This window comes from Microtus ochrogaster, unplaced genomic scaffold, assembly GCF_000317375.1.
Source record: "Microtus ochrogaster isolate Prairie Vole_2 unplaced genomic scaffold, MicOch1.0 UNK8, whole genome shotgun sequence".
NCBI lineage: Eukaryota > Metazoa > Chordata > Mammalia > Rodentia > Cricetidae > Microtus > Microtus ochrogaster.
The window spans coordinates 8,474,239-8,492,487 of NW_004949106.1; the positions used below are offsets into that span (position 1 = coordinate 8,474,239).

An 18,249-nucleotide genomic window follows, 5' to 3' on the forward strand; every position below is an offset into this window, starting at 1 on the left:
CCAGGCTGGTCTCGAACTCACAGAGATCCACCTGCCTCTGCCTCCCGAGTGCTGGGATTAAAGGCGTGCGCCACCACCGCCCGGCCCGGCCTGGCTTTATTATGACATTTTAATTGAAATAAAACAGTTTGCGTAAAATACATTAAGTGTGAGAACATGCAGCCATTTTTACGAAAGGAATGGTTTACCTTTGCCGTCGAGCTGGAAGGAGGAATTTGCAAACACTGCTCTGGCTTTGCAATCTAGGCTCTTAACAACACTAAGATTACTGTGCAATTTAACCTAACAATTAAAAAAATACCCGCATTATGGGCAGAAAGATCGACACAGTGGGAATTCTGGCACACACATCTTTTGGTATATATTTTTGCTATATATTAAGAAGAATAGCGTAGGGGCTGGAGAGATGGCTCAGAGGTTAAGAGCATTGCCTGCTCTTCCAAAGGTCCTGAGTTCAATGCCCAGCAACCACATGGTGGCTCACAACCATCTGTGATGCGGTCTGGTGCACTCTTCTGGCCTTCAAGCATACACACAGACAGAATATTGTATACATAATAAATCAATAAATATTTAAAAAAAGAATAGCGTAGAATATGCATATATTCGGCTTTATTAACTACTAAAGTAGTTGCACAAATCTAGACTCCCACCATCAGTATAAATAGATTTAATCTGATTTATGTATAGTTCTGTGAGACAAGGTCTCGCTATGTGGCCAGGCTGGCTCAGCACTCACTTTATAGCCCAGGCTCTCCTGGAACTCACAGCAATGCCTCTGTCTCTGCGTCTTCTATGCTGTGGACAGAGGTGCAGGTTACCATGTCCGACTTTAGTTTTTCTGAGTTCTCCTGGTACTCACTGTTACTGAATTTTAGCCCCTTTGTTGAATGATGTCTTTGTGCAGTTGGTGTACTTTGCCCTTTCACGTACTCATTGGCCATTTAAATATTCTCTTTTACGAGGACCTTGAGGCCCCTTTCACTTGGCCTTCTATTTGGCCAAGTGATTTTATTGTGGAAGGTCTTTGTTGCTTGTATGTACCAGTCCGTCCTTAGTCAGATATATCCTGCAAATGTCCCCTCTGTGACTTAAATTCGTATTCCCTTATGTAGGGGAGGAAAAAACTCTACCAATGAACTTCATTGTGAAGCAGTAGTCAAATCTCTACGTTGGGGTTTCCATTTTCTCTTCCCCCAGCGTCCGGCTCTTAAAGGAGCATCTACTGAATGGTTTAAAACCGTGAAAGGTGTGAGTTGGTTAAGAAAGGTGTTTCTTTAAAACACCGGGAAGTGATTACAAAGTATCCAGCTGGAACGGGTTAGCAGAGACAAGAAAGTCGCCATGATTTGACTTGAAGCAGCATTTGCTCCTACAAAGAGGCTGGCGCCCCCTGGTGAGCAGTGTGAAGTTTACAGCAAATGCTGAAACCATCATCGTCTCCGTTTTCAAATAACTGAGAAGAGCTTTCAGTAGAAAGTAAACCTAAGCTCCCCTGGTTGGGTTCGGGCCAGACTAGCACGTATAACATAATGACAACATCCAGTAAGCTCAGAAGGGGAAAATGACTCTCAGAGCTAAATTAATACCTCCGTGGGGGCAGCACGAGGTGAACCGGGGGTGGGGTAGCTTCAAAAGCAGGGACAGGTGTCATTGAAGTACAAATATAATACTATTTCCTTTTCTTCCACAGCGTGTTTGTTGCTTATCAAGGTTTGCTGCTTCTGCTGCTATTTAACCTCATTCTGGGGAAAGAATAAGCAATTATTAACCACTCATCTTTATATTGGGTTAACACCAGTTTTCAATGCAGGTGTGAGTATTTAACTCATATGTGAAACCATCAAAATCCCTCATTTTTTTTCTTTTGAGACAGGGTCTTTCTATATAAACCACGCTGGCCTTTGAACTCACAGAGACCCACCTACTTCTGCCTCCCAAGTGCTAGGATTAAAGATAATATGCACCACCATGCCCAGCTTGCCTTAATTCATTTTTCATGGCTCATGCTATACACCTCATGGTTGCTAGAACATCATAAATGGCTCAGGATACTAACCCAATGGTTTTGATTTCACTTCTTCATATCCGCTCATTCTGCCCCTTTCCTCTGCATCGAGGCTTACAAGTGAGCAATCACTGATAAGAAAAGGACCTGGGTGACCCTCTCTCTCCCTCTCTTTCCATACCACCTGGCAAAAAATTATAAGTGATTCGCTGATACAGGGAAATAAAACAAATCATGCCAGCTGTAGTAGGGTAACGGCCTTCTCTGTCTTTCCTGGAACGCCATTGCCTTCTTCATGCACCCCAAGCAAGCTATGGTTCCTGAGGGCTGGCGGTAATAGTTAGTCCTAAATACACCTGTGTCAAGGGCTTGCTTTGCATCTCCTGGAATGCTGGGATCAGGGACGCTGTGACACTGTCAGCTGACAGCTAAAAGATGACACACACCGAGATATCCAACAGATCTCCTTCCTATCTTGTACGGGTACAGAAAAGAGATAGTCCAAGTATAATTTCTGAAGTTAAATCCAAGAGAATGCTCTAGTTCCGCGTTCAAATGGCAGGAACACACTGAATAAAAAAAAAAATCCCCCCTGAGAGGGGAGTTACATGAACCGCAAGGGGACTTCTGATTTTGTCTAGCACCCAGTGACCAAAGCCTGCTAGTTCTGCTACAACACAGGCAATCTCTGGATATAGGGCTAATGTCTCTTACACTTTGCAAGGTCACTAGATGGCAGCAAACGGTGAGGTGTCAGGCTGGCTCTTTCAGAGAATGGCTGGCACGCCTCAGGGAGTCCTTACACAACTCTCCATCAGTGGATTTGGATGTGTTTGGGGTTTGAATGTGCTTCAGAGCCCAGTGGTGGAGAGCATTAATTCATTTCTGGGGTCTGATGCGGTGCAATGTCACACTCTCACCAGCGGGGGCGCTATGCCTTGGCTTTTCATCATAGCAGAAGGGATCAGGAAAGGTGTTTGGAATTATCTCAAAAGTACATAACCCTCCATCATGAATATGGCCTTGTCAGCCTAACGTAAGGTGAGTGAAGGCAAATTTTCTGAGAAATTCAGCATAGCAGCCACAGAGCAGCGACCAAGCTTTGAGAACTGAGTGAGGAAACTCGTGAAGCCTGCACGGGTCTGAGACAGGCCAGAGCACTGGCTTCTCGGTAAAAATTAAAACACGAAAAAGGAATGATGTAAACGTAAAGATGTAAACACATGGTTACATCATCTTAGTGATGAAAACTCACCTAACACATAGCGCATTTAGGATGGGCATTGCAAACGCAGTCTAGAAAAAGGTGTCATTTAGCATCACGGGGCTTTTAGTAGAACCAGAATTCTAGTGAGCTGAGCCCGAGCGGAAGAAACAAACCAACAAAATCTTTAGAGTGCTGGTGGCGCAGAGACAGGCCACCAGGATGCTATCTCACAGGGAACATTTTAAAACTAAATTTGAAAGCCAGGCGGTGGTGGCGCACGTCTTTAATCCCAGCACTTGGGAAGCAGAGGCAAATGGATCTCTGTGAGTTCGAGGCCAACCTGATCTACAGAACTAGTTCCAAGACAGTCAGGGCTGTTACACAGAGAAACCCTATCTCAAACAAACAAACAAAATAAATAAGGAAACCAACTAAATTTGAAAGTGGGCTAGCAAATCCTGTGCTCCAAAGAAAAAGACAAAAAGATCAAAAGATCCCAATGAGCATGCGTGCACACGTGTGTGTGTGTGTGTGTGTGTGTGTGTGTGTAAAAACAATGACCATTCTGTTTCAGCCATCTTAGGACCAAGCTATCACTTGATGTTGATTTTTAATTTGTTGCACCCAACGGAGCGATAAGATCTAGGATGCCGGAGCCAAAGGCTCTGAAGGACTGTTTACCTAGGCTTTCTGTGGAAAGGGACCGCACCGCCACCATCTTATCGTCATCTACGGGGTGTATCTGCCTTGGTCAAACCCATACAGAAGAGCCAGCCTCCTCACCCAGCTCTGGGGCTGTGGCTGAACCCTGGATTGTGCACAAAAGCCTACAGTCATTGTTATTTGACTCTATCTTGACTATGCAAAGCTGGGGCAGTACCACACATTACTAACAAAAGCGATGATGTTTTAAAAAAGAAAGAAGGAAAGAGAGGACACACAGAAGAAAAGAAAGAGGAGAGGGGAAGAGAGAGAGCGAGAGAGCAAGGTACTTCATGAGACTGTCTTCAAAGCTGTTTGTTTAAAGCCAGGCTTTGGGTCCACCTAGGAAAATATCTACTATAGCTTAGGTTTCCTTTATGGGCTTGTTTTTCACCCTGTCAAGCCAGACTTCAGTGGCACTATTAACCATGAATGAGAAAGGCTACACTCTCCTCTCTCTCTCTCTCTCTCTCTCTCTCTCTCTCTCTCTCTCTCTCTCTCTCCCTCCCTCCCTCCCTCCTTCCTTCCCTCCCCCCTTTTTCTTTCTTATATTTAGAAGTCATAGAACACATATGCAGACAAAACTGAGGACAAGAAACACATGTTGGAAATGTTTGTCGGAGGCAAATGTGCATGTCTGGAGTTTATCCCTCCCTTCCATGCAATGCCTTGGGAGAGGTGGTGGGGTGGGAGGTGCCCTATTTAAGGATGCTTAGGGTAGCTTGCTCTGGCTGTGGGTACAGGATGCAGATGCAAACCAGCTGCAGTGAGTGGGGTCAAGCAGCCAGACTTCCTAAATGGGATGACTCAGCAAGCTCTCTTAGTCAGAGACTGATGGCAATTTGTCTGCCTTCTGAGCAGGGGATGTACACCTCGGAAGTATAGCTTGACACAAGGAGACCAGAGGCCTCCAAGAGAATAACCAGGGCTGAGAATCTCTGAGATTTCTTGGCGTCATAGGAGGGGCGTGTCTGAGCTTGCATTTGTCTGTCTCCCTTTGTTCTTGCTGGAGGAAGTCTGTCTGTCTACTTACTGTCTTGATGGATGGCTGTGTTTGTAGCACTTTTAATTCTTTGGAGGACAAAGTGGACACATGACCTGTAAGTTAGTGAGTGGGTGTGGCTGAGGATTGGCTTCTGACTGTGAGGACCATGATATCTCCATGGTAACACGGATGCGTGATGGGGTATCAGGCTGAGGCCAAAGCTGGGCAGCTCAAGTTCCAGAGAGCTAGAGTAGTAGCCACCCGCCTATACCTGTTTCCAGTCTTCTAGATGGCAAGATTCTTGGGTTTTGGTTGCCCAGAAACGAAACTATCTTTGTAGTTGACTGTGGTCAGGTGACTTGGTTATAGCCAATGACAAATCACGCTGCTGCGTTATCTTTCCTTTCATCCGCTGGTGGGAAATGCAGACCCAGTGACACTGTCTGTGAGAAAGGGGTCATTAGTGTGGGGTTGGGGGATGAAAGAAGCTTGAATCCCTGAAGATATTAAGGCAGGGCCACCCCTTTTGCTATGGACCACACTGCTCCGCTTCTGTGAGAAACTGCTTCAGTCTTTGTACAGCTGTCTGGGCATTCCCGCCACCTACAGTGAATGCTAAGGCTTACTGATCGCAAGCGTGACTTATACTTCAGCTTGGGCTTCCTCTGGACAGGAGGCCCACTGCACAGTCTTAGGTGCAGCGATGTGTTTATACTCCCGTCTTCATGGCATTTCAGAGACTGTATAAGCCATGACAAATGCTGATGGTGCCTTTCGGAAGTCCCTTCCATCGGCACCTACAGGTCTCTCAGGGAGTGGGTGTGGTGTGCGCACAAGCGCAAGTGGTAACAACGGAGTCTGAAGTCCATGCGGAAGACCGACAATATGCAAGTGTATGAAAAATCCGGACAAGGGGACAAAGGTGGTAACACTCTTTTTTTTAAAAAAAAATATTTATTTATTTATTATTTGTACAATATTCTTTCTGCGTGTATGCCTGCAGGCCAGAAGAGGGCACCAGACCCCATTACAGATGGTTGTGAGCCACCATGTGGTTGCTGGGCATTGAACTCAGGACCTTTGGAAGAGCAGGCACCCCTCTTAACCGCGGAGCCATCTCTCCAGCCCGGAGGTAACGTTCTTGTGCAAGAACAAGCATGTGTGTTCAGATTCCTATAGCCCACGTAAGAAGGCTGGCGTGGTTGTCTGCGTCTGTAACCCCAATGCTGGAGTCTCAGACTGGCATACAGAAAGAGATCTTGGAGGCTTGTCGGCCAGTCGGTCTACCCGAGTGAGTGAACTTTAGTTTCAGTGAGAAACAGTGTTTGCAAAACTAGAGAAGTGATTGGGAAATAAACCCAATTGTGATGTCAGTATGCACAAGCATGCACCCCCCCACACACACACACACACACGGCACCTCGAATGCTAATGATCACCAGGCTCCTACCGGTGGACATGGAGCCATTGGTAGCTAGACTGAGAGACAAAGGTGTGATAAGGGGAAGCTGATGTCTGGGAAAGAGAATGACAAGCAAAAGGTCTGGGTGGAAGGTGTATTAAAAAGTGAATATTGGCAGGCGGTGGGGGCACACGCCTTTAATCCCAGCACTTTAGTCCTATGGGGCAGAGGCAGGTGAATCTCTCTGAATTCGAGGCCAGCCTGGTCTACAAAGCAAGTTCCAGGACAGTCAGAGCTGTCACCCAGAGAAAGCCTGTCTCCAAAAACAAACAAACAAACAAACAAAAAAAAAAAAACAGTGTATATTGATCTCTCATCAACTTACAGAACTAGAAATTGCGTATCCCCTTTGGCGGCGGCGCTGGACCACGGCCACCCAAATGAAGTTCAGTCCCTCCCTTTGTGACTTCTGACTGAAGCAAGAAGCACAATCCGCCTTCCAGGGCTCTGTTACGCCCCGATCCGTGGAGTCCCCCAAAAACCAACATAGAGACCAAGTATGGTATGTAAAAGCGAAGCACCTTTATTCTAACTCAAGTTTGAACTTGGACTCTCCCTGTGTCCAACATATTGGCGTGATCAGGGAGCCCTGAGCAAAGTTGGGGTGGTATTTTTTTTAGAATGGCAGAGGGATTTGTAAGGTTCAAGACCCCAATTGGCTGACATTTGTCTAGGGGTCCCCTGTGAAAAGGGGATGGGTGTGTGCTGGGCTAAGGGACAACATATGATCCTATCTACAATAATTGAAACATTAGGAACATCCTTTGGATAGTCTGTTCCTGGGTGGTACCTGGGTGGTCTCAGTCACTTAGTGACTCCATACCTAGGTAGGATTGCATGGTAAGAGGGATAAATTAATTGGTGGCTGTGATGTGGGAAACAGGATAGACAAAACAGCATTGCTGTGTTGTTCCTGCGTGCTAATTGTGCTTATTAGTGAAGAAAGCGCTTCCGTTTGAGTAGTCAGCATTGCAGATGAGACCACAGACGCTGAGATACGGAGATGACTAACAACAGGCGAGCAGTGCTGGGAGGAAGCAGCTGATTGGCTGAGTACCGTCAGGTTGCTAGGAGACAGCTTCGTTCGTGCTTCTTTCCTTCCTTTGTCACTTGTTCTGGGACCTTCTCAGTCTGTGGCTTTGTTTGTACTCCTGTTAGTGTGACCCTGAAGTCAGCAAGGATTCCTGTAGATGTGCAGAGGCGTCCACGTTAGGGATGCCAGTGCTTCAGCCCCCTCGGAACGGCCAAGCCTTCCGGGTCCGGGTGAGAAAGTTGAGAGCGTTTGCAGAAAACGCCCACGACAGCTTTCCCTCTCCACCATGTTTACATCCTGCCGATTGGGTCCCTGCAGAGTCTGCTCCTACCGAGATTAACTAAGCCTGTTTCCCCGGGTCAGCTTTATATACTAACCCTGCCTCCTTATGTATCGACATGCAATAGCTCCCTTTCCCTGTTCATCTGCATGTAATAAACACATGGAACCTGAGGAGCAGAGTGGTCTGTGGTTTCTCCATTCAAGAGCTCAGTACACCTTACCCCACTCCCGCCCGCCTCTCTGTGTGCCCCCTTTTCACTCCCACATTGCCTCTAGTCAGGGTTCAGGAATCCAGGCTGTGTGAGGATGAGGCACTTCCTCCCTACTCATCTCAAAGAAGACAGTCCTTCCTCTCCACACGCTAATTCACTACACATTCAACACCTGGCTGGGTTTCCACCAAACCAAAAAGTGTCTGAGCTAGCATTCACCTTCACCAAGGGCAATGCACGTTTCTCAGTGTTAGATTCAATTCTTCAATGCCCTGTTGCGGATGTGATTGTCTAAGACAGCAACGTTCTCCAGACAAAACTATAAACCATGTCTGTTGGTTGCAGAGGAATTGGCCAAAGAGCAATTTATGCCCGGGTCAGGGGATAGGGACTTGATTTTGATCTGGCAGAGAGGTGCCCAAATTTTGTATGAGAAAAAGGTGCTCCGTATGGAATATTCCTTTACGCTATGTGAACATGTGTTGCTGTGATTGTTTTAACTAAGAAGCTGCCTGGCCAATAGCGGAACAGGATAAGGTTAGGCAGGAGAGGCAAACAGAGAATCCTGGGAGGAAGAAGGACAGAAAAGGGAGTCTCAGGTCAGACATAGAGAAAGCAAGATGTGTACAAAATGAGGTAACAAGCCATGTGAGCTACGTGGCAAAGCCATAGATAAGAAATACGGATTATATGACATGTAAGAGTTAGCTAGTAATAAGCCTGAGCTATTGGCCAAGCCTTTATAATTAATACTAAGCTTTTGTGTGGGTTCCTCGAGAGTGGCATGACAGAAACTTCTGCCTACAACTCCAGATGATATTTATTAGATGATTTGTGTGTAGGGGTTGTGTGTATGTGTGCATACATTTGTGTATGTCCAGGTGCTTGCTTATGTGGAAACTGGAGGCTAACATCATAGTATCTGCTGTTGTTGCTCCCTGCGATGGCTCATCTCCGTGGCCAACTCAACTACATCGGGAAATAACTACAAGGCAAGCAACTGGGCACACCTGTGAGGAATTCTTGATTAGATTGTTGGTGGTGGGGAGACCCACCCCAAATCTGGGCCATGCCTTCTGTTAGCAGCCTAAGTAAAAGAACTTGGAAGAAGGAAACATTTGCCTGCTTGCTCTCCTTCTTACTGGCAAGGTCATCTGCACTCTACTGAGGCAGTCCTTTATCTTGAACCTGCTCCTTTGGGATAAACTGAAGATGATTGAAACCTCCAGCCTCGTGGACCAGATAACTATTGGATTCTTGGGCTCTCCACTGGGAAGCAGCCACTGTTGGACTAGCTGGACCACTGCCTGTCACCATTCTAATAAATTCCCTTTATATATACATGTTGTTCATTCTAGTAGCTCTGTTCCTCTAGAAAGCCTTGACTAATACGCTCTCCATAATATTTTTCTGAGGCAAGGTCTCTCGCTGAATGTCCTAGCACAATTTCTGTTGCTGTGATAAACCCCACAATTCAAAGCAGTCTGAGGAGGAAATGGGTTTATTTCATTTTAGAGGTTACAGACAAATTACTGAAGGGAGTCAGGGCAGGGACTCAAGCAAAAGCCATGAAGAAAAGCTGCCTACTGTTTTCTCTAGCATCTGCCAGGCTTATATAGCTCAGGCTTATCTGTTGAGGGATGGTACCACCCGCACTGGACTGGGGCACCTTACATCAAGTAGCAATTAAGAAAATATCCACTGGGCAGTGGTGGCACACACCTTTAATCCCAGCACTCGGGAGGCAGAGGCAGGCAGATCTCTGTGAGTTCAAGGCCAGCCTAGTCTACAGAGCTAGTTCTAGGACAGGCTCCAAAGCCACAGAGAAACCCTGTCTTGAAAAAAACAAAAAAGAAAGAAACAAAAGAAAATAGCCATACAAATATTCCCCAGGCCAATATGATCAAGGCAACCCCCCAGCTGAGACTCCCCCAGATAACTCTGGGCTGTCAGTTGGAAGATGTCGCTAACTAGGAGACTGAGCTTAAAGCTCAACTGTGTTTGGCTAGGCTATCTGGTCAACCTCCATGGTCTATCTTGTTTCACTCACTCCAGCCCTGGAGTCAGGGCTATGCAAGCTGCCACGCCTGGCTCCTGTGTCGTGCTGAGACGCAAATTCAGATTTTCATATTTAGAACTGTATCCACTGAGCCATCAGCCTTTACTATACTATTTTAAGGACATATTTAGAATAATTTTTGATAGTGGTGATCATTTGACACCACCTATAAAAGCATAATTCTAGGAATAGATGTACATAAATTATCAGAAATGCTCACAAAATATTCAATGACCACGAGCTTTGTTTTCAGAAAAAGTTATTTCTGCTTCCCCCAGCTCAGCATAGCATTTTAATTTTTGCTTCTGTGATCAAGTATTATGTAATCATCCATACCTTCAACTGTGATTAGTGATTTGTCTCTACATGACTGCAATTGAAATATACATTACTGCATATCGAAACTATTATCCAATATTTGGGAATTTGTTGTTCATAACAGCTTTGCGTACAGCCACCAAAGACAGAAATAGGGGGGAAAAATGAAAAGATAAACAAAAACGGCAGGACACACACAGGCCATGGAATAACACTCAGCCTTAACAAGGGGGAAATGCTGACATACATGTAACATGAATGAAGCTAGCATGCTAAGTGAAATTAGCTATTCACAAAATAGACACAAAAATTTGACTCCGATTAACTAAGGTAATCTGAAGTAGCCCCGCCCATAGAGACAGGGAGTGGGATGGTGTTTGCTGAGGGCTGGGGAGGGGATGGACTTTAATTAGGCCACACCCCAAAGAAACATCCCGCCCCCCCCCCAACTCTGAGCAGCTACGCCACAGAAGAATCCTCTTCCCTCTTCCGCCACGGTCCATTATTTTCTTTTTGCGTAACCTCCGTGTGGAACTTTCTAAAATTTCCATGAAGTCACATGAGCTTCTCTGCCCCTCCCATGAGGAGGTGCCAACACGCCAGAGAGTTTCCGGGACTCACGTGTGTAATCGCAATGGAAAGGAAGAAGAACGAACGGAGGTCAGGGCTTCTGTTCTGCACAGGGTCTAACTGTCTCAACTTTATTATCGTATGAGAGTGTGGACACGATGCGGGTGCACACATGCCCGCGTGGAGCTCCGAGGACAGCTTTGTGGAGTCTGTTCTTCCGTTCCTCCTTGAAGTATGCTCCATGTTTATTATAGTATTGACCACAGCAGTCAGGATTCTGGAATCATCCAGTGTTTGTCACAGGTCCGGCAAGGCCGACTGATTTGAGCTTTGCCGTTACAGAGCTGGATTCTCTCTGCAGTCTAAAAACAAACTCAGGATGTCGTCGACTTAGAGCTGAGGCAGGGGGGTAGTTAGGAAGAGATATTGGTAAAAAGGGGATGAAATTTCAGTTAGAATGTTCAAGAGATCTATCATCCAACATGGTGACTGTAGTTAACAGTGGGGCATATCCTGGAAGATTACTAGTAATATTTGCCGGTCTCCTCACCACAAAGGGTGAGCTATTAGCTCCATGTAGCATGCGCACTTCAAAGAATCACAAGTGTACAACATAAATATACATACATTATTTGTCAATTCATTTCTCGAGTTTAGGAATAACGGAAGGAACAAACAGGTCTGACTTCCTCCCAGTAACTTGGGTTTGTAATATTAACGTAGAAACAGCCATCAGTACCCAGAGAGGACGGAGGGACTGCAGCCGGCTGAAGGTTGGCTTGATCCTTCCAGTGGACACCACCAGGGTGACCTGGGCTGCAGGACACAGCAAAGCTCTAAGAGTCCTTAGTGTGGCAAAACAGAGGGTCGCACTGGGGTTACAGTAGAGAGTAAATAGCTATGCAAAACAGAGGGAGCTCTTTGCGCCACCTCTTCTGCTTGGCCTATGGTAGGAGGTTAGCTATCACTCGCTTGCTTATACATTTACACACACACACACGCACACACGCGCACGCACACACACACCTGTTCTGCTTGCCCTATGGTAGGAGGTTAGCTATCACTCGCTTGCTTATACATTTACACACACACACACGCACACACGCGCACGCACACACACACCTGTTCTGCTTGCCCTATGGTAGGAGGTTAGCTATCACTCGCTTGCTTATACATTTACACACACACACACACGCGCGCGCACACACACATGCGCACACACACGCACACACCTCTTCTGCTTGACCTATGGTAGGAAGCTAGCTATCACTTGACTGCATATACATTCTCTCTCTCTCCTCTCTCTCCTCTCTCTCTCTCTCTCTCTCTCTTTCTCTCTCTCTCTCTCTCCATGCTTTCTCCAGTCTCTGTATATCTCTCCTTTTTGTTTCCTGATTTCCAATTCCCTCCCTGCCTCCGCATCGAGCTTTTACTTATTTATTTTAAAGGAGAAACACAAACTATTAAAAGCCTATGCACTTGGCTCTATTATTCAGATCCACAGTTCTGAATCTCCTGCCTCAGGCCCGAACCACAGATTTCTTCTCCAGGACGAGAAATAAAACCAAGCTCCAGCCTGGCTCCATTCAGCCGTTCTACTCCAGCCGGGCAATTTCACTCCTCCCTTGGAATTTTATTGAAGGGTTCCAAGCAACATTAACAGAACAAGGTTCCCTGTAAGAATATCATATACCAACTTAGTTGTGACATGAATGTCATTAATTTACAGAAATTAACATTATGAACACATAACGGGAAAATGTCCCTGAAAAGAGGCAAGGGAACATTAAACAGACAGCACAAAGGGGTTCCGTTCAGCTTTAGGGCGAGTTGAGATCAGGGCCCTATGTCTGTGTCTTCAAAGGTCCGAGGTTTTGGATGAGGCAGCTCAGGAAAGTGTCCAGCCGATGCCTGGACCTATAGGCTATCAGTCCTCCCTTGTTGGCCCAGAGATCCACTCCGGAAGCACCTTTGTTTTCCATGTGATACAGCAACTGTGGCAAGTCCAGCCCCGGTTCGGGATTTCGCGCCAAGCACTCTTTCATGTCTACAATGCCCCCACCCATGGCCCTCAGAATGGCGTGGGCGGCACAGGAGTCCCACTTGAACGTGGTGTCCTCTGAGAAGATGTAAATGTCAACCAGGCCTTGGACTACACAGAGGCTCTTGTAGCCTGCCCCGGCTGCCGGGAAGACGCCGCCTCTGCACACTCGCGACAGCGCCGCTTTGATGGTCTCGTTCTCGCTGGTACTGATGACTGCGGACAGGGGGCGGGAGAGCTCCCCGTCTGAGTTTTCAGTCTGGGTTTCACCGCCGGTCCCTTTAGAGAGGGCGATCTGCGGGGAATGGATGTTGGTCCCCATGTAGGAGAGGCCCCAGTAGTACTGCCCCGTCCACCTGCAGGAAACAGGTTTAGCTGGCGATTAGCGCGCTGGTTGACGCAGGCGCCTTTCAAATATAACGATATGAAAAAATGCACAATGCCTCAGAGCAAATTGAGTTTTAATGATCCCGAGCCTATAAATGGACATCAAGCTACTAATTAATTCTAAGCTGACTGCAAGCGAGCGCCTGTGTTTCTGTGAGAGAAACACTGACTCTTTACCTCGCCTCAAACCCAGCTGGGATAACGCTAAGCCTGCTAGGATCTCTGACCTCTAGGAACAAAGCCAAAACTCAATCCCGCTTTTGTCATTCAAAGTCCCAGAGGGAAAGAGACAGGTCTAAATCTACTTGTAAACCTCCTCCTCTTTATTCTGAGTCCCTAAGCTTCCCTTTGACATCAAACACCAAGTAAGATGGCCTCCTGTGGTTATTGTTGGCAATAATAGTAATAACAGCTTTGTCTACCACCTCCCCTCCTGTCAGGGGCTCTGTTTACAGATGAGAGGCTACCTTTAGGGAAAGCCTAAAGTAACTTGCTAAAGTGGCCTGGATCCTTAAGTGGTGAAACCTGAAATCAAATCTGGTTCACCCCTGAATCTGACCCCCCCCCCCCGAAGCTGGCTTGTGTCTGGAGTGCTGGGCTTACAGGGTCCCTAATGTTTTAATGACCTTTTAAAACATTACCAAAATAGTTTGAAAAAAAAAACTGGAGCAGAGGAAAATTCCAGAGGCTTAAACTTTTAACTCTTTTTAAAAATATATTTATTTATTATGTATACAATATTCTGTCTGTATGTATGCCTGATGGCCAGAAGAGGGCGCCAGACCTCATTACAGATGGTTGTGAGCCACCATGTGGTTGCTGGGAACTGAACTCAGGACCTTTGGAAGAGCAGGCAATGCTCTTAACCTCTGAGCCATCTCTCCAGCCCCCAAACTTTTAACTATTAAAGAACAAAGGATTCTTATCTGAAGCAACCCGAAGATGAATGAACACGGGCAGTCCTACGTAATAGAAGCTGCAAGTTTTTTTCAATGAGAAGGAAAAGGGTCCGCTGCCTCTGCTCGGACTCTGCTATGCCCAGGAGTCAGCCCCCAACACAGAGGCCTGGCCACTATCCAAGCTGTGATAGGGGATTGGTGGAAAGGTGGGAGGAGGGGGCAGAGGACCGCTTCCACACTGATGCTGGCAGTATTTGGAAGGAGTTCGAGTCAACCCTGGCCATACTGGACAGTAATTCCCCTAAATACTTTCCACGTTTGGTTCTGCATTTCTTCCACCATTATCCAGAGACTCACCTGGTCACATAGTGGTGGCATCTATCATGTTCCAATGAATCAGAGGACAGCATTGAGCATTAATCTACATGTGTGGTTTTGAGTGGCATTTAGAAACAGGAATAGAGCATTGGTGGCGCACACCTTTAATCCCAGCACTCGGGAGGCAGAGTCAGGCGGATCTCTGTGAGTTCGAGACCAGCCTGGTCTACAAGAGCTAGTTCCAGGACAGGCTCCAAAGCCACAGAGAAACCCTGTCTCGAAAAACCAAAATAAATAAATAAAATAGAAACAGGAATAGGGTTGCTATATCTCAAAGGCAAAGCCATGGTTTCTCCGAGACCGAATTAATTTCTTTTAAAGCATCAACGTGCACTTGCACCCAAGCAAAACCCTGCCAAATCCAGGACTGAAGAGAGGAGGCATCTTAATTCAGCCCTGTGGACTCACAGTGGGAAACCCCATAGAACCCAGTCGTGAGAAGGCCATGTGGAGTGACCATACTAACAAGCAAGGCTGAAGCTGGGCGACCAAAACCGGAAATGTCTTTTACCTTAGAGTAGTTAGATTCTGAGACACAAAAGGCTGGTTGATGACTCCCATCAGGGGCACGCCTGTCTGTATGTCATAGACACCAATCAAAATCGTCACACACTGAAGCCCACTGGGGAAGACTCCCTGGTTGGATTTCACATCGGGAGAACCTTTAATATACTGATAGGTGGAATCTGAAAAATGAAACAAACATACAGGCACAGACAGGTTATTAGATCATGGTGGATCGATAGAGGATTCTTTTAATCCTGTATAAATTCCCCTTCTAATTTAGTAACCTATCAGATTTCATCATTGGGCGCCGCCTGCCCTGAATCATTTGTATTCTTATATATCATTGCTTCTATTGCATTCAGTGTATGGGAACTTTAGGGAAAAATGTGTTGTCTTGAGACAGGATGGTCTCCAGCTGGAGATCTTCCCGCCTCTGCCCTGTAAGTCTGAGAACTCTTTAAGGGGGAGAACATAGCCACAGTCCTGAGGAATCTAATTCAGCACCTTGCATATAACAAGGCCTCTAAGGCAGCTAGGGCTGGGAAGATGACTCAGTGGGCAAAGTATTAAAGGCACAAGGACTTGAGTTGGCATTCCCGGCACCCACGCAAGATGTCAGGCAAAGCAGGTCCCTCTTCAAAAGCCCAGTGTTGGGGAGGAAGCGGAGACAAGAGGCTCTCTAGGGATTGCTGAACTGCCAGTCTAACGGAATGGGTGAGTTTCAGATTAGGCAGAAAAGGAATGAGAAAAACACACTATAATCTGTGTTGTGCTGTGTGCACAGGAGCGCGCGCACACACACCATTAAAAACACACTGAAAAGGCCAACAGCTCCTGATAGCTGGCGGGATGCTTTGTTTTTATTTTTGTTTTTTAAGAACTGTTACTCATCAGAGGACTGGAACAATCTGAGATGGAAAAGCTTCTAGGGATCTGTCAGATACAGAATGGCCTCTCATGGTCTTCATTCATCTCTCCAAGCTGCAAGGAAGGAGATGATGAAGCCGGCCTAACAGGGAAGAGGGCCGGCCGGCATCACAGTGCTTGTGAGGGTTGATCTCAGTTGTCAGCCTGATCGGATCTGGGATCAACTAAGAGGTATGGATCTGGGTGTGTCTGGAGGTATTATCTGGAAGCATTGTGGAGGGGGCACAATCCTCTCTCAGAGTGGGCAGTGCCTTCCAGCAGCCCGGTTGTAAAGACGCAGGAGGCCAAGTGGTGCTGATTTTGCCTTCCTGCTTTCCTCCTTGCTGGTGCAAGCACCTACTCTTCAGCTGCTGCTGCTGCTGGCGTCCTTCACTGACATAAACACGTTAGCATCTCTGAACTTTTAACATGGACAGAAGACCAGTAGTCTCCAGGGATTCCCTAGGCCTCAGGGCCAACTGGCATTGCTAAGGCTTCCAGTATGGCAGACTGAGCAGCTACTGGCCTCATCAGCATGCGACAGGCGTTGGTGCCGTGCCAAGTCCCCTGAGTTAGCACACAGTGAAGACCGTGCCCAGCCAAAGACCCAGGGACACAGACAAACACCTATTCAGGGTGGAACTAAGACAAAGGAGATGTCTTTCCTCGGAACTGTAAAAACATCAATTTACCCTGACATGACCAGAGGCTTGGGTGGAATTTTTAATGTTCATATCCAATGCACTGATTGCATGTTATGCAGCTATCTGATGTAAGACGAGCCACCGTGTTGTGTTGTGCGTAGCACAGGATGCTGAGAAAGTATAATGTTTGCCACCAGTTGTGTCAAGCAGAATCGACGGGGGAGATGGGAAAGTTGGGAGACGTTAAGTCTCGGGGCCTTGTAGAGACAGTGCTGTTTCAGAAGCATGCACTCCAGTAACAATTCTACCACAAGGACTAAGGCTTGGGAGGTTTGACGCTGGCTTGCCGGTCACCTAAGCCCCGTTTGGCCGTTTCGCTTGACTACGGTTTTGACTGTTGCCTAACTGAATGAGGAGCCCACGATTTAAAGCTCACAACTCTCCCTAAAAGCACCAGTTTGGGCTTAGTGTTTTAAAATCTGGAGATCCAGCCTGTACTAGCAGACGGCAAGAATCTCTTAGGACTGTACTCTCTCTCGGAGAGGTGCTGCTCATCGTGGTCACTTCACATTCTCACAGATTTACCAGGCATTTAAAGATCCATTAGTGGGCTGGAGAGATGGCTCAGCGGTTAAGAGCACTGGCTGCTCTTCCAAAGGTCCTGAGTTCAATTCCCAGCAACCACATGGTGGCTGAGCCACCATGTAATGAGATCTATGCCCTCTTCTTGGCCTGCAGGCAGAGTACTGAGAATACTGTATACATAATAAATAAATAAATCTTTAAAAAAAATAATGATAACGAATGTTCCAGCAGATCTAGACTATTTAGTTCTAATGGTTTCTATTTCCTGGAGCCGCCCTGACCCCCTCAAGAACACTGGGCACAAATGAGTAGCAGTCCCGCACTTACCTATGGGGTCCACCCAAATCCCCAGAATTTCCTGTGGGACCCTGATCTCCAGGGACTCCAGAGTGGGGTCACTTAGGTCCACATCCTGATGCACCACCTTCGCCAGTGCTTCAGACGCCGGCACGTTGCCATCCAGGACTCTGCTGAGAAGCTCTGCTGTCTCCTCCTCCGTGGACCGCAGCTCCACAGTGATCTTTTCCCCTAGAATGAAGACAAATTAGAGCCACGGCTCCTTGAGAGATTCAGGGAGAAGACCGGACCGCGGGAGGCAGAGGGGCAGCGAGGAGAGTGGGCAGCTGAGCTGAGCTCTTGGGTTAGGTGGGTGCGGTATGTCCACAGAGCTGGTTCGGAAACCCTGCCAGGATCCCCTGGGGCTCTTTATAAAGCGGTGGACGCTAATGGCTCTGTGGCGTCCTCTTGATGGAGAGGTTAGGCTCCAGGACTCAGCCTGCTCCCCCAGAAAAGGAACTACAGGGGCAAAGGTTTGCATTCAAGGAACTCCACACAAAAGTTGAAATTCTTCAGCTTCAAGAATTATTCTGTTACTTAGTTTTGTCTTTTGACTCTTCTCTGTCCATGTTGGAATGTTACTGGGAAAGACCATAGGTCTTATCCATATATGGAAATGCTTCTGCTTTTTCCTGTAATGCTGCTTTTAACAAAAATATTGTTTATACTCAGGAGTATCAGATGAAGCATTAAATTAACTGTTTATGAAACAGCCATGAAAATGTAGG

General features: G+C 46.8%; 1 protein-coding gene across 5 annotated transcripts in view; it reads right to left on the bottom strand.

The window, feature by feature from the left end:
• Positions 1-9,385: 9,385 nt before the first annotated feature.
• The window catches only part of Inpp1 (inositol polyphosphate-1-phosphatase), a 33,365-nt gene continuing 24,501 nt past the window's right edge, over positions 9,386-18,249 (bottom strand). For all 5 annotated transcript variants that reach the window (XM_026788856.1, XM_005366374.3, XM_026788857.1 and 2 more), the window contains exons 4-6: positions 17,513-17,713; positions 15,055-15,229; positions 9,386-13,235 (exon numbers count right to left, since the gene is read on the bottom strand). In XM_026788856.1, coding sequence (XP_026644657.1) covers positions 12,683-13,235; positions 15,055-15,229; positions 17,513-17,713 — 929 coding nt within the window. In that variant the 3' untranslated portion in view covers positions 9,386-12,682. The remainder of the gene's footprint in view (positions 13,236-15,054; positions 15,230-17,512; positions 17,714-18,249) is intronic.